The 16538-nt window shown below is 44.6% G+C and overlaps 1 protein-coding gene across 1 annotated transcript; it reads right to left on the bottom strand.

The window, feature by feature from the left end:
• Window positions 1-249: 249 nt before the first annotated feature.
• Window positions 250-16519, bottom strand: VPS33A (VPS33A core subunit of CORVET and HOPS complexes). Its single transcript, XM_039505082.1, has 13 exons — window positions 16232-16519; window positions 14236-14301; window positions 13591-13718; window positions 12644-12833; window positions 10696-10812; window positions 9368-9542; window positions 8549-8742; window positions 4186-4312; window positions 3914-3981; window positions 2157-2294; window positions 1457-1594; window positions 1130-1298; window positions 250-670 (listed from the first exon to the last, which is right to left on the bottom strand). The coding sequence occupies exons 1-13, from the start codon at window positions 16400-16402 to the stop codon at window positions 477-479; spliced, it is 1875 nt and encodes a 624-aa protein (XP_039361016.1). The 5' UTR covers window positions 16403-16519; the 3' UTR covers window positions 250-476.
• Window positions 16520-16538: the final 19 nt, after the last annotated feature.

Here is a 16538-nt window from a genome sequence, read left to right as displayed (position 1 = left end):
GTGACTTATATCCATGCCTGCTCCCTGAAGCTAGAGGAAAGGGGTGAGAGTAGAAATAATAGCAGGACATTAAGAAAGGGAGAACTAAAGGCAGCAGGAAAGACTTCCTGGCCTGGATATCAATTAGATTATGGGATAGTCTCCCTTGGTTGAGGGTGAAGAGGCGCAGAGCTTTGGTGATTTAAAAGACACTAGATAAATTGTCAGTGGGACAGATCCGACAGCATAGCAACAAGTTCTATGATTGTATAGTTCAGACAGCAACAGCTCTAATACTGATTTTTATTTCCTCCTTCCTCTCTCTGTCAGAGTCACGCGATTATTAGGGAAGTTCTGTATGTAGCAGGAATAGAACAGAGAGCAGAGTGCAGCCACTGCATGCACTGGTGCAAACGTGATTTTATGTTCTCCAGCTGCAGTCATTTCTGAAGGCCCCATGCCAGCCATAAGCCTTTTACTGGATCTTTACATAGCTTCTAAAAAGGTGGGGGCTCCAGTTTCTCCATCAAGGATTTGATCCAGTTTGTGCCATTGATTAGTTTAGTAGTAGCAATGACATATTCTGTGCCTCCGTCTTCCATCTGAGAAAGAAACCTCAGTGCAGCAATTTCAGCGTACGTCACGCCTCCCAGAAAGAACACCAACGTTACTCTGTTTTCTCCCTGTTGACCTGAACATTTAGAGAGATAGTTACAGACGGGACTGGTGCGGAAAGGACAGTTTTATTCTGAATTTACCCTAGGGCCAAACTGAAGCACAGATGTCAGTCAAATGATTAAAGTGCTATGGAGCTGTGGATAGAGCACTGAATGGGGTTTATTTCTGGCTCTGCCAGCGACCGTAGGCAAGTCACTACCTCTCTGTGGCTCAGTTTCCCTATTGTAAAATGGAGATAAACCCTCCTTTGCAAATACTATGAGATTTACTGATGAAAAGGCCAATACATTACCAGAGCTAGGAATTATTTCTACCACCTTAGGGCAACGATCAAAGGCAGCTCACTATACTGAAGTTGGGAATATACCAAGAATTACTAATCAAATGGATGCTGTCAGTCATGACGACAGACTCTGTAAATGAATTTAACGGAACTGTCCCAGACCAATCAAGTTACTCCAAAGAAGCTTACGCTTTTTTTGTAGGCCAGTAGGTAACTGCTGCCTCTCTTCAAAGTGGGGTCCTGGGAGCATCTTTAAAACTTCTTCTATGCTACGCCACCCTGGGCGAGCAAGCAGCTGTGCCAGACGCACACTTAATGGAGCATAACCACTGTACACATATGAAATATCATTTGGATTCTGCAGGAGAGGGAAATGAACAGCAGTAGAGTTTTCTACTGAAAAGTGACACTTCAGCATATTAAAATCATGCAAATGTACAAGCTATCCCCCCCCCCGCCCCTTATCTGTGTCCATCTTCCCACTGGTCTGCCTACTGATAGAAGTATTCAGTTTACCTGTTCATTAACATCATCCATCCATAGCCGCATGGTTTTCCGGATTGTTGGGTAGTTGTTTCTACTACTTGTCTGAAGTTTTAAGAGTCCAGCCTTTTCCAGATTGTTTAAGGTCAATATATGTTCATAGCCGTAAGTCTGTAACATGAAGATTTTGCTTTTAATGTAGAACTGTCATTTATGCATCAAGAGCAAGTACTTAAAAATCACCTGATTTTATTTCTAACACTAGACACTAACTAAACAACTTAATGAAGTTTGAAATTTATAGACAAGACACCATCAAGGTTTGCAAGACATTTTAAATAGTGAATTCAATTAAACACTGATTTTAGGGACATGTTTTCAAAACAACTCACAGAGGAACAAGTGAGTGTGTAAAAGTTAAAATGAACATTTACAAATGTCTTTTTGCAGTATGCAACAGAAAGCATGACAGTGGGCCAAAACAAATTTATATGCATGTTTTAAATATGTTTATATATTTCACATTGTTAAAAAATTAAAAAAAACACAGGATAGTGATTAAACACGTGTAGGCCTTGATCTTGCGAAGTTTTACACATGTGAACAGTCCTATTTAACGCAATAGGATCACTCACTTAAGCACAGATACGTATGGGTGTGCAAATCTTTCCAAGACTGGGGCCTTAATGTGCAAGGAATATCCACATTGTTAGTTAAACAATTCTAGCCTGACCTGGAGAATCTCTCTTTTATAATGGTCCAACACCTTCTGCTTGAGTCCACTATTACACACTGACTGCAGGCAAACTAGCCTTAATATCTTGATCAGTGGATGTTTTTGAGCAATGCAATCTTCAGTGTAATTGTTGACCTGTAAAGAAACAGACATCCAAGCGGTCAACCAAAAACCTAGGTTAGGATTTTAACAGCTGAAAAGAAAAGCTCTGGTTTTGCTTTTAATGGCAAAGCAAAGATAATGTTCTCGGAAGATGCTTTTACCTCCTTGTCCATCACTATGGGAAGGGATCACAGCAGCTACATAAGCAGCTTAGATATTTGCAAAATAGCTTTGTAGCATTGGTTGTTCCAATTAACATACTTTGTAAATGGTGTTAACAATTGATATCTATGATCCTATTTGATACACTGGAAGTGTTTTGCAAACTCTGATCCTTGATTCCCCACCCACCCCCATATCATTAGAGCACTATACAAGTCAAAGCACAGAGCACTGAAGCTGTGTCAACAGTTGCCCTTGCTGCAATACATGCAGCAGAACCAAAGCATTGTAATGGTGACCTTAGTCTCCCTGTGCCTGATGGAAAGTGCAGCATAGCAACTATTGCCCATCCATACCAGCAGACAGACAGGAGGCCACGGACGCAGTTTAATTAGGTTGCAACTTTATTCACTTTAATGTCTAGGAGAATCTGACAAATTGTACAGTGCAGGGAGGAGGGGATGGGCTCCCCGCTGATGCAGATGTAGGAGCCCCCTATACTCAGCTCCCATGGGGGAGGGATAGCTCAGTGGTTTGAGCATTGGTCTGCTAAACCCAGAGTTGGGAGTTTAATCCTTGAGGGGGCCATTTAGAGATCTGGGGCAAAAATCTGTCAGGGACGGTACTTGGTCCTGCTGTGAAGGCAGGGGAGTGGACTCGATGACCTTTCAAGGCCCCTTCCAGCTCTATGAGATAGGTATATCGCCATATAAAAAAGGATATTTTCCTTCTGATCCTTTCCCAATCCAATTGATCTGATATGCATATCCCTTCCATAGCGAGTACCTGCACTGGACATCTGCTACAAGTTTTACATACAAGTTGCAACATGATAACCTAACCCTCTATTCCACCCCCTCGGTCCTCTGATCAGCTGTGTGGAAGGGGGGGGGGAAATCTAGCAGTGAGGGGAAATTCCTTACCAGCCCCCGAGAAAAGAGGCAACTAGAGTAATGGCCACAGTGTGTCAAAAGCAAACCTGGTCCTATCCAAAGTACATTGATAGGTAGGTAGGTGGGAGCTTCCAGCCAGATCCTCATAAAGTGGCCCTCGTCTTGGCTACGTGGGGTATAAATACCTCTCCCAGTCAGCAGGAAGGGCAATACAGTCATCTTGGCATGGCACCAACTGGAGCCTGCCCTTCCTGTCCATCACTGTAAGCTTGTCTCCTTTTTGGCCCTGTTACAACAGAGCCCTTAAAGGGGCAAAGCCCCTTTTGTCCAACTCACCAGACCAAGACACACACATAAAAAGCCTACTTAAATTGTGCCCACTGCATCCTAAGTGGTATGCACCACTTGGAAAGAACGTCTCCAAAAGGCACAAGGAACACACTAAAAAAGTTTTCAAGACTGGCATAAAATCAGAGTCGCCATTGTCTAGGTTTCTCTGTATTAACACACCCCCACCAACCTTTTTGATAGGTGTTCTAGGAGACTGTAGTTAGAAGATAAAAATCACATAAAGGCAAGATCTTGCTCTCCACCCACCTTGTCAGTGTCTATTCCTGACATGAACTCTTGTTCCACTGTTAAATTATCAAAAAAATCTTCTGATGCTAAAAAATAAATAAATAAATAAATTAGTAAATTGGTACTTAAAAATAAGAGAGTCAGTTTATCTCTGTGTTAAGTGGCACCAGCGGAGTTGCCCAAGTATAAATAAGGCCAGTATTTTGCTCCTGGTGTCTGAATTTTTTATGAAATCAGCAAAGACATAACACAAGATCAACTGTAGGTGGAATACTGAAAAGGATACTTACTAGTAATGTCTTTGATTAGCTCTGCAATCGAGGTATGGTTTGCTAGAGAACTTCTTGCTGCTTGCATGTGTGGCAGTTGTGAAACGAACTGCTTGATCTCCCCAACTGTTTTAGCATGGTGTCTTTCCTAAAAACACAGCAATTATAGTTTAGAGCTTATTCGTTACAATCAATGTCTGCTAAATCATTTAATCAAAAGGTGTGTTTGTCTGCTTAGTTCTGTACTATGTTCATTGCTTTAAGAAAAATGGAAAGTAGTGAGCTTCATTACACAATGCTGTAATTTTGCAACACTGATCAGTTACCTTCAGTGACATCTGACCTTTCAGACAGCATTTACAAAAATATATTGTTTCCTAGAACAGAACTGTTGCTTCATCAGTTTATAAAGCTGTTGTGTAAATGCACCATGAGAAAACCACTGGCATCAGTGATATCTTATTTTACAACAGAGGTTGCTAACCACGTTTCTCTGTGCAATTATATTAAAATAGTACAGCATCTTACACTCCTATTGTGCCTTCCATCCAAGGATCCCAAAGCACTTCTCACATGTTCGTTAAGCAAGCCTCAATTGCCCTCTGAGGCTGGAAAGTATTCCTATCTGTGAAATGGGGATAGTGAGTCTGAGGCCCACAAAAGTGAAGTGTTATTTCCTTTGGTGGATGAGAGGAGTGGCTGCTGACCCTCCACACAAATACATCTAGTAGTATGATGAGATTAAAGATCTTATCATTAAGTGTCACTGGACTTGAGATGCAGTCACTGTGACATACTATTTCAAGAGCACAGACACTGTAGCTGCCCTGCAGCTAAGGAATTAAATCCCTAGGAGGACAAGGTAACATACAGTAGATATTAAAATCAATGTTACAAAATTCTACTGACCCATTTACTTGGGTGGGTCTTTTTTTTTTGACAGGCACGTAAAATATTAGCTTAAATTCTTATCTTTATTTCTGTCAAATATAAGGAGAATCCTTGGAGAAAGCAGAAAGAAAAGGAGATTGCAGATGTCTCACTGCTCTCTCCTGCCTTAGTTCTGGTTTAGAAGAGATTGAAAATCTTATGCAACATTTCAAACATTTCAGGGATCTGCAATTTGCAAAGTGTTGCCTTAAACATTTTAAAAGCTACACCTGAAGGGCTGTAAAGAGAAGAGGCAAAGGAAACCACGAAGATGGAGCCCGGGTTGAAAGATGATATTACAACATTCTATCAATGGGTAGTAGAGAGTATAAAACTTCACGTCCATTAGAGAGCTAGACAAGATGGCGTAAGGAGGCAGGTTTAGTGGTTAAAGCAGGGACTGGGTCAGATATATGGGGCATTCTGGTGCTGTTACTGCCACTGCCACTAACTAGTTGCCTGACTGATGGTTAGGCATGTTATCCAGCTTCACCATGCTTCAGTTTCCACACCTGCAAAACAGGGAGAGCACACCCCTCTCTCGCAGGGTGTAAGACTTAACTAGCATTTGTGAAGCTCTCAGCTTCTCAGATGAAAGCTGTGAGAGAAGCGTGAAGTGTTTGGTGCACCCTGAGGAAGGGAAATAGAGAGCATTTTCCCGCTCTCCAAAACTGAACAGCCACCTATTTATTTTGAAACAACTTTTAAAATAAGTCCCAATCGTTAAAGTCTGCCCTAAACAATCTAGAAAACCTGGTCTGATGAAGTATAGACATCTATGAATTCTCAGTCAGAACAATCCAGACATTTGTGTTTCACCCAGTCAACCTATTCCCATCTTGTCACAACAACGAATACAAAAGGAAGCTTTCTAAAAAGTTATCTTGACTAAAATGTAAACTATACAAATGAGCAAGTACAGGCAGGAGAGCGATAATGAAGTCTGCAATTGACAAGCCCTTCGCTGCCAAAGTACTGCTGTTTCATTATCACCTATTACATCTGACAATCTCTCACATCTCTTTCCTCCCTTCCAGTGTGAAGTATTTTAATCTTTGGGAGCTTCCAACACGAATACCCCAGTAAGGGTCTATTCCTGCAAGTCAAACCTGAATGCACAATTTAGATTGATATACGGTCCATCTAACTGGCCTTAAGATTGGCAGAAGTGATTAAAAGCAGAGGGAAGGAACACAAAACTATTAACACACTGTCAGCACAGCAGGTCACATGGTTAAGCATGGCCTGACTTCTTTTGTTTCCTCATTTTGCATGTGTATTTGCTTTTAAAAGCAGGGGGCGGAGGGAGGGAAGAAGAGTGTTCAATTCTACAGCTAATGGGCAACAGCTGACAGGCCAACTGGAGTCTCACTGTTGGTAAACTGCACACCTGTAATAGGTGCCAATTGGCTAAAAGGCAACTAGTATCTATTAGTCCTTAGCCCAGTACACTCTTATTATTGCGTATTTGACTGTGGCAGCAGCTAGAAGCTGTCAGGATCCCATTGTTGTGTGTACAAAATCTAGCATAAAGAGATGGCCCAGTCCCAAAGAGCTTGCAGTTGAAATCCTTAAACTAGCATAAGCTCCTCCCATTCTCCAGCCAGCCCTCCACTGGTTTTGTGCCGCACTCCTCCAATTGCTATTTCTTTGGTTTTCCTAAAAGAGGGAGGATGATCCAGTCATTCAGATTCAATTCCCTGCTGTGTCTGACTTTCTGTGCGACTGACACCAGTATCCTGTGTTCATCACTTGTATATGGCTAGGATATCTTTTGTGCGACGTATGCCTCATCCCGCTGAAATGTGTGAAACAAACACGGCACGTAAAATTATGAAATTTTGCGATATGATTATTACCCAGAACCACAAAATGTTTCAGTAACATCCACAAACCAATTTCTCAGACAAAGACACCCTAGCATGCCAGCAAAGTGCTAAGGAGCCATTACCGGCTTAATCGGACATTCTCCAGTGGTGGTGGTGGGGGAGTTGTAAACAAGAAATTTACAATTCATCTGAAGGACAGTTTGGAGCTCACATATGCAATGGAACTGCCTGGCCCCATGACTCAGCAAGGATTTTTTCAGTACAAAGGGTTTGGGGTATAAGAAGGGGAGAAACGTGTCCCTAGCCACCCTTTCCACCTCTCTGCTGACAAGAGCAATAACTCTGAAAACTGAACAAAGCGGGGGAGTGGTCCCAGGCCAACCTGTGAAATGTATTGCAGCACATAGTGAGACAAATCTTTTCCTTTTAAGCCTATTAGCCTCGGTAAAGTTTAAGAATTAACTTGTGTGTTTATCCTTTTATTTCTTTTGTAACCAATTCTGACTTCTAGGCCTTATTACTTGTCATCTATCTTCCTCTAGTTAATAAACTTGTTTTACTATTTTATTTAAACCAGTGTGTTTTGTTGAATTACTTGGGAATCTCCACTTACATCAACAAGCCTGGTGCGTAATCATTACCCATTGTTGGAGTGATGATCTATCTATGAGCATGTCCTGTCCAGTGGGCTACTAAGCAGTACAAGACGGACATGTCTGGGGAGCAAGGCTTGGGCTGAGGGATATGCACGTGTGGCCGTGTGTGTAATTCATGGATGGCTGGGCACAGCAGTCACATGTTCAGCTGGGAGTGACTTTGCTTGCTGGTGGCAGAGTGAGCAGAGCCTGTACAGGCTGCTGTTCATCAGGAAAGTAGCATAAAAGGCATCCCAGGCTGGAGAGCTATGGGGACACAGCAGTCCAGTGGTTCAGATTGCACCTTGCCAAAAGTCACTGTGACGTTCCCCAAGTCACTTAGGGTGAAATCCTGTTGCCACTGAAGTCAAAGGAAGTTTGGTCAGTGACTTCAGTAGGGCCAGGATTTCACTCTTTGTGGCTCAGTTCCCCATCTGTACAATGGGGATAACAGCATTCTCCTACTTCACAAGGGTGCTGTGAGGATAAACACTCTCCAGATTTTGAGGGTGCAAATACTATGATAACGAGCGTAGTATAAATATTAAATCTGATTTAGATTGTAAGCTTGTTTGGGCAGGGACAAGTCTTTATTTCTGGTATTTTTATGAAGCACCTAGCATGCTGGGTGGTGCTATAAAGTTAAACTAATCTAAAGCCTCATTATTAAGATGCTTAAGCTACTTTAAGACCCTAAAGAGTTTTAAAGTGGAGATGAGCTCAAGCCAAAACCTGGAATCTGAACCACCACTAACTATGGGACAGTCTGGATCCCATGTGATCAGTTTACTGAAAGCTACTAAGGAAATAAAATGCCAAAGGCTACATTCATGTAATATTAAGGTTAGGCATTGGAAGGGGTATTAGTGGATCTTAGCCTTGTTTCATGCTCAAATCTGCAGAGCGGTCAGACCCAGCTCTCCACCTAGGAGGAGCAGACTGCTCAGATGACGTGCTATTGGGCGGTACAGCGGTGTATATGTCCTTTACCTCAAAGGCTGCAGATATGATTTTGGCTTTCTTGCTTAGCACCGACCCCACAGCGTTGAAGTTCTTGTCTCGAATTTCAGCATACAGCTCCTCAGCAGAATTCAGCTGAAGCTTCTTCGGTTCCGTAGGGAGATCCTTGCCACCCTCACCCTGTTTCTTAGGAGCAAACTTTTCAGGAGGGAGTTTCACATAAGCTACCAGCACAGCAAGAAAAATGACAAATTAGAGCTCGAACTCCAGTACTTAAACTGACCAACCAACCAAAACCTTTCCCCAAGCAAGAGGCAGCTCTAGCTTAGTGTAAACACCCATACTGCAACTTGGAAGAAATGCTGCTACATATAAGATGATTTCCTCTAATTTGAAAGGGTAAAAATTCCTACTAGCTATATGTAAACAAAGAGGCCTATACAGAGATCTATATAGTACCAGAGAGATGCCTTCTGCTCACCCTCATCAATACATTAGGTGGAAGTTACCAGCTCTACAAGCTTCTGGCCCTACAGTTTTCATGATCCCATGAAAAGTGCTGTGGGATCACTAATGTCTATGTACAGTTGACATCCCACGGACTCACACGTAGCAAAGAGCATTGTGCTCAATTCATCTTCTTGGGCAGGATGAAGCACTGAGCTCACCTTGTTGGGATTGAAACCAGGGTTTCTAATTACATCAAGCAACTAAGCCACCCCTCTGTAGGTTCAGCTAAATTATTCTCAGCTTCATCCCAAATTCTACTGGGCACCTGCACTTTATTCTAGCACTCAGGAATTTTATTCTACTCCACTAGTTTCACTGTCCATGTTTAGCTGCACTTACTATTTTGAATTCCATATATTTCATCAATAAGGCCTTCATATGTAAGCTGAGTAGCTAGAGGTGACAACAGGTCTACATTGCGGTCAAGCAACAAGAGGGTATCAAAGATGGGAAATATTGAGTTCTGGCCTCCAGGGAACTCTCGCTTCATCCTGATCATCATGTTAGCCACATGCTGGAAATAAAATATTTGGTTCGTTATGGCTCAGACCATGAAGGGTGGCTATGATAATTAGCTTTAGAGACATATGCATGTACAAAGACAGGGAACGAAGTGCATATATAAGAAGTGAATGGGAGGAGAGGCAAGCTATGTAACTGGTACAAATGGAGGAAGGGCCATTAAGAAACAAACCAAACTATTCTATGACAAAACCTGCTAGTTTAGTCTGACAGAATGGTCATAGAACCAGAACTCTTCATTCAGTTCCAGATGCCTCCTTACCGAAAGAGGTATTTATGAACTGCACGGAGTTCAGAGAATAAGAACAAAAATGATCTGGTAAGAGGGACTGAATTATGAGGAGAGTGCAAAAGGACACGTCACATGTAACTTGACTAAGTGATGAATAAAGATGAAGGTACATAAACCCTTCAGCTATCAGTAGTCGGTTAACTCCAAGGTGGGAGGGGAATTATTTAGAGTGGTTAAGGGAGTCTAACTAGGAGAAAAGGGATGAAGTTAAGTCAAATATCAAGGAATCTTCTTGACAGTGAAATCTATTTGTCTGTGGAACGGTCTCCAGACTGCTTGGGATATTTAAATTAAATTACACAAAGCACTAAAGAGGTACAGCAGACAACATTCATGCATTGGTCAGGGTCAATAGGTCTTTATCAACTAACTTATTCCTAGATTCGTGGACTTTAAGTCAGAAGGGATCATCGTGATCTAGTCTGACCTGCACACTGCAGGCTGCAGAACTTCACCCACAAATTGCTGGGATTCCAACACCATAGCGTTCATGAAAACCAAGTGAACAGGCCAAACTCCAGTGAAATACAGACATACATCACACCACCACGAGTCAGCCCCTCAGCAGCCAGCTGACTTTCACTGGGGAGGGGGAGAAGATATTTGGGCAGGCAAAAAGAACTGTAGGGAACATACTTATAAATACATTCTTTTAGGGGTGTGGCGCTCGTGAGAGTGACAGATTGACTGAGAATTGTTTCAACCAACGGGAGCCCAAGCAGCAAAATGCAGCTCATGACCCACAGTATCAATAAACCCAACACGCATTAGCAGCAGCTACAAAAACAAACCACCACCAAAACCAAAAAGGATTTATCGTCTTAGAAACACAGATGTTTTAAATTTGTTTTACCCGTGCACAATCCCCCTTCCCGAAGATCTGTGGGATAGTTCCATAGAGTGCCTGTAAGGTCATCAGTCCCTTGGCTGCATGGTACAGACTTGTCTGGTCATTCTCCAAGTAACACTCCTAAATGACAGGGAAAGGAAGGTTACAGAAACCGAGGATATTTAATTAACCTGATCATCTTAAAAGTAGAACCTGGCTGAACTGGATGGCTTGAGGGATCGCTAAAAGAATACAGGGCCTTTCACCTCCAGGTCACTGGTTCAAATCTGGTCCAGGTCTCAGTGATCCAAAGTCATTACTTGCTATTGCTAATGGCTGCTCAGTGAGCACTGGGATACCAGTTGATGCTTCAGTGCACGGCCCAGTGGACAAGCATGCACGTCACAAAACCATCGTTATAGTTAGCACTAGCTGCCAGACTGAAGGGTTGTCTGTATGAACAGTGAGTGCACAATGAGCTGGGGTGTAAATCTACCCCACACTAACCTGCTACGCACCAACTGTCCATAAGGACCCTGTTACCACGCACTAAAAGTTCCCCAGTGAGCTTTGATCTACCTCACTTTCAAAGCTAGTGTGCAGTAGATTTATTCCCCACCTGCACCAATTGTTTGTATATACAAGCCCACAGACGACGTTCCAGGAGCGAATGAACTGTGGAGACTAAGCTAGCCCTTCCACATGTGGTCAGAGTTGAGGAATCTTGCCCCACCTCCCCCCCGGTACACGTTCTGTGGTTAAATAGGACAGTGATCTCCAGCAATGCCAATGAGGGATGTTTCCAGCATTAAACTCACTTTAAAAGGTGAGTCAGAACATGAAAGTGATTGCTACAGCTCACCATGCTATTTTACCATCCTTACAGTCCACATACAGCATGGCAGTGCAGGCTGGTTGTTTAGAGACATGCACAGAACAAAAATTCAATTTGTGAGAAAAAAGTGACCCTGACATTAAGCCCAGCACCCTCCTCCACAGAGGAGAGAGACCTTAACAGTGAGAAGAATTCAAGAGGAGGGGGATGATTACAGCTGGTGCCAGGAGCTACGAGTAGTCTGATTACTCCTCCTGGAAAAACATGCTGTGACACACCAGCCGGCAGTCCAGCAACAGGACTGCAAAGCAGCAACTTTCATGTGTGCCAGCAACAAGGGGAGCTGGATTCACAAGCAGCACAACTCGGCATCCTGGGGGCTTTATCTGCTCAGAGCGATTAGAGTTAATAATCACTATTCGGGAACTGTTATGAGATCAAACCCGTTATTTTAGAAGTCACTAGCCAATGTGCTGCTCCTAATTTAATGCAGCAGAGTAACAGAACTAAAACAACAAATCTCTTTCCTGTGACTTGGTCAATTAGAAAATGTGTCACCAAGCTGGCAAGTTTTATCATGTCCTGACATCCTCTCTGCTGCTCTCACAGGGCTAGATTCAATACACTAACAAGGGGAGATGGCTAAAGAAAGCCTCACACGGACTTAATGGCACTACATGTGATATGCTGGCAATGCAGGATATATAAACAGCACTGTTGCACATCTTAAGACAAGTGTTAAGTCTTTGCACTTCTCTAGGATGACACATCCTAACAATTACAATTTACCCTTCTGTAGCATATTCGACACAGGAAGTTTCAAGTTCTTTATAAAGATTAGTTATTTAAGCCTCACAAATCCTGTTCACACAAGTATTACCCCATTATACCGATGGGAAAGCTGACACAGCCTGGTGAAGTGATCGGTCCTCGGGTGCATCATGGCATTCAGAAACAGACCCCAGGAGTTCTGACTCCCAGTCCACTGTTCTACTAGAGTCCAACCACATTTGCTCTGTAACTCCTTTTATTGCCCTGTGGCTAACCGGTCTGAAAAGTGCTTTGAGATCCTTGGATGACGGATGCAACACAAACATGCAAAGTATCTTTTTCCTCAAGGCATAAATCAGCACTTACTTTAAATGCACTTTCAGACTCCATGGATAGCAAGTCTCCATCAAATGGAATGAGGTCCAAACTGTACTGCTCTCTATGAATGAAGGATCCCAGAACGCCCTGATCCTTCAGCCGTTGCTCGCACAATAGGCTGCGACGGGGCACAAACAAGATGTGGAAGTCCCTCAGCGGAGAGCGAACTCTGTCTTCACTGGAAGAGAGTCAGCTTAAGTTGTCACAAGAATGATACACAGTATATACTGACCTTGGTTACTCAGATCGGCAATACAGAAGACAAAGGGGCACTGAATGGAAGCAAGACAAAGTTCCTGATTGATACTTTCAAGTTCCTTATAAATAAAAGGCAACTCTACCCACAGCCTTTTATTTCGGAATATTTTGTACAAATCGACACCCTGACGGTGAAGGGGATGGCTCAATAGTTAAGCAGTAGGTCTATGGGCTAAGCAGCTCGACAATACTTATGCTGCCCAGAACTACAGGTTTAAATCCCAAGCAGGGCTGACTTGGCCTTTACCTTTTGCAGTTGACTGTGGGTGGGTCTTTCAAACAAGAGCTATCTGCTCTGATGAACATGAATGGTTCCAGGGCAATTAAAAAAAACGAGTAGAGATTTTCCCTGGTGTCCTTAACCAAAAATTTCTCCCTCTCCATCCTGTTGCTATGCCCCTGCTTCCCATCCTCCAACCCCAGAAATGACAGCATTTCAGTGATGCTGTATGTATAGGCCGATTCTGATCCCCCTCATGCCAAGTTGCGTAGCAGTTTCACACTGAAGTGAAAGATTATTAGTGAGTGAGCTGAAATCTGCCCAATTTATTTCACTCATAACTTACATCTGGTATGAACCTGGGGCGGAAGAGGGGGGAAAAGAAAACATTAACCCCACTGCACCACCACAGCTCTGGGATGCAGCTGTTGTCTTTCCACTTAAACACCAACTGTACCTGAGCACATTTTCAGCAATTATATCCATTAACTCTAGTCTGGGCCTGACAAAGAAAATAATATTCTTGACATCAGCTGGGGGCAGACGGCCCGCCTTGAGGGTGAACATCTTCTCCACCTCATGTTCCTATGAGGAGACAAAAATGGTATTCAATCAAGGTATTCAACTCAACTCCTGTTATTTTGAAAACTGGTTTCAGAAAGGGACACATCAGCTGAAATTGATCATTAGTTATTACTGTGACTCCTTATCCAAGGATAGCAACATGGATTTGATCTTCAATTTCCGAATGCTGATTATGTAAATTATTAGTTTACTGCATCACACCACCATTAAAGATAGAGGCTCTGCACATCTGGTCTGTGGGAGGCGAGTTGGCAGAAGAGCAGTAAGTGATATTCCAAAAGACAGAGTCTGTTCTTGAAACACATTTTTATTTCTCTGCTATAAGGCAACAATCTAAGACTGGCAAACCATGGTGACAGCATTGGATAGTAACAATGAGGGTTTGAAAGGCAAAAACGAGGACATTTATAGAAATTGTGCTAACAGTCTCTACAGGCCATTATGAGACTGAGGGTCCAAATAGCTTTTGAGAGTCTGGGTATTAATAAGCACAACATGAATGCCATGTAGGGCTTACCTTTAAAAGTGAGTATTGTGCAATTAATCCAAAGGGTCCTGTGAGGTACTCATCCCACACTATTGCCTAGGAAGAAAAAAAGCCACTGAGAAAAGTCAGTTGCCACAAAGAGGAAAGAAAACCCTGTTGAAGGTAAGCTGCCCTGAGAAGCTCAAACCTTTACTTTCTGAGGTAGTGCCGATTTTAAAAGACAGTAATGAATTAATGGGTAAATTTCAACAACCCTTTGCTCATCTCTAGTTTCTTTCATCAGAGGAGCCCAACATGCTTCAAATATGCTAATTAAATCTCCCAAGAGATTTTTACTGACTAGGGAAACCATGCAGCCTTGCATTCCCGTTTGCTAGACATACTAGCAAACGGGAAAATGACAAGGAATTGGGGTGGCTGGACTTTGGGGCAAATTTGGTGCAGCTGCATTGACTATCCTGAAGACAGTGGAGTTCCACTATGTGCAAGTACAAAACCTGACCCAGTGTCATGGTCAGCCAGTTTAGCGGGGCACCTGGTAAGAGCATTAAGTGAGCTTTCGACTTGCCCTAGTGAAGATGCGTCAAAGGCAAAACTTCCTGTGCAGTGACTGGGACATGATGGGCTCTGCCTGCCATACCCCACCCCACAGAGGTGGCTACATTTTAATGATGGTGCACAGCATGGACATAGTTTGCGAAGCTGCCAGGAATCAGCAGTCCAAGCTCTTGTAACCATTTGTCATGACCTCTTCAGCCACTGCCCAGCATCGCTGCTTTTCACTAAACTCCTGTTCTTCATGTACCACAACTCCACTCTTACCTGACTCTACCCTCACGGCCACCTCCTCCCTCTGCCTCTTCCTGTCTGTCCTCCACTAACTCGACCTGCCACTCTCTCCCAGAACTACAGAGCAGTTGAGATGCCACAACCACACACCCTGCACGGTCTTCTGACTGTACTTGAGGCGTATAGGGCAAGGACTCATTTGCTTGGCACATTCTGACCATAGGACAGCCCAGCACTGGGCCAGCCTTACACAATGGTTCAGTTTCTAGTCTGAGTTTGCAAAGTGTTTTGGGATAATTTATTACCACCCTTGAGTGGGCATGTGCAGTGAATGAGATGGGCTCCTGAGGCTCTTTACTCCAGGGGTTCCTAGAGCGCACAGGGTCTCAAAGAAGCAGCTGGGCTGTTCCTAACATCTCTTCCTCTGAATGTAAGTGTTAGTCCCATGTGAATGCGAGTGACACTGAGTGACAGAGAAAGGAATGTTCCTTATTTTAGTTTGGATGCGTTTCCATATGGGATGTTTAGATGGGGTTAACTAAGGTCTAGAGCCCATGAGACAAGGTGCATTTACTGGAAGTCTGAAGTGCCTGGAGATGCTGAGATAGAAGGGCCTGGACAGGGTATCAACGGTTATTACTTGGCTGTTTATCTGGGAAGATATCTGCAGACCAGGAACGCCCATTTGGCATCTCAGGGCAGGGCCACCCCCTCGCAGGCTCTCAGAACTACAGACCAGGACCGGGATGAGAAAAGGAGTCAGTTCCCCATCTCCTGAGAAGAGCCCCAGAAGGATCATACAGCTGCAGATTAGGATGGGGAAAAAAGAGACCCGAGCACCCCATAATGTTCTCAAAACTACAGCCCAGCGGAGAGACATGACACCCGCCCCCCAGCAGGAGAAATACCCCGTGAGTCGTGGAGTCAGAGCCGCCAATCGAGAGGAGGTAAAGCAGGGGTCTCGGAGCCGGACGGGGGGGGGCAGGGAGAGGGGGCAGCCCCGCAGGGGTCTCGGAGCCGGACGGGGGTGGGGGGGAGGGGAAGGGGGCCGTCCCGGCAGCCAGGGGTCTCGGAGCCGGACGGGGGGGGCAGGGAGAGGGGGCGGCCCCGCAGGGGTCTCGGAGCCGGTCCGGGGGCGGGGCAGTTATTGGAGAGGCGCCGGGGGGGTGTCCTAGAGGCAGCAACTCAGGCCCGCCGGGGGGAGGGGCGCTGGACCGGGCCGGGCCCGGCCCCTCACCTTGGAGCCCGCGCACTTGTCCAGGAACTCGCGCAGCTCCCTGCGCCCGGCCTCCCGCAGCGCCGTCAGGTTCACCCGGCCCGAGCTCAGGTGCGCCGCCATTCCCCGGCAGGCCCGGCCGATCACATGACAGCCCCGATCACATGACTCGGCGAGGCTCTCGGTCTCCATCTCCCCGCGCAGGCCCCGCCTCCGGGAACCCCAGCAGGATCCCAGGGGCCGCCCCCTCCCCCACCGGGGGGGCCCGGCTATAACGGCTGCCCCACGCGGCCGGGAGGCGGGAGCGCAGTCACGTGACCCCAGTGGG

The sequence above is a fragment of the Mauremys reevesii genome, linkage group 18, assembly GCF_016161935.1.
Source record: "Mauremys reevesii isolate NIE-2019 linkage group 18, ASM1616193v1, whole genome shotgun sequence".
In the NCBI taxonomy this organism is placed as follows: Eukaryota; Metazoa; Chordata; order Testudines; family Geoemydidae; genus Mauremys; species Mauremys reevesii.
This window is presented reverse-complemented; position numbering and strand designations above follow the sequence as displayed.

What these genes read in the sequence shown, in the direction of transcription:
- VPS33A (XM_039505082.1), bottom strand. Translation starts at nt 16,402, where the DNA reads ATGGAGACCGAGAGCCTCGCCGAGTCATGTGATCGGGGCTGTCATGTG. An exon ending in AGTCTGAAAGTGCATTTAAA is followed by an intron (nt 10,813 to 12,643) that starts GTAAGTGCTGAT and finishes CCTGTCATTTAG; the next exon opens with GAGTGTTACTTGGAGAATGA. An exon ending in AATATATGGAATTCAAAATA is followed by an intron (nt 8,743 to 9,367) that starts GTAAGTGCAGCT and finishes CTGTGCTGGTAG; the next exon opens with CTTATGTGAAACTCCCTCCT.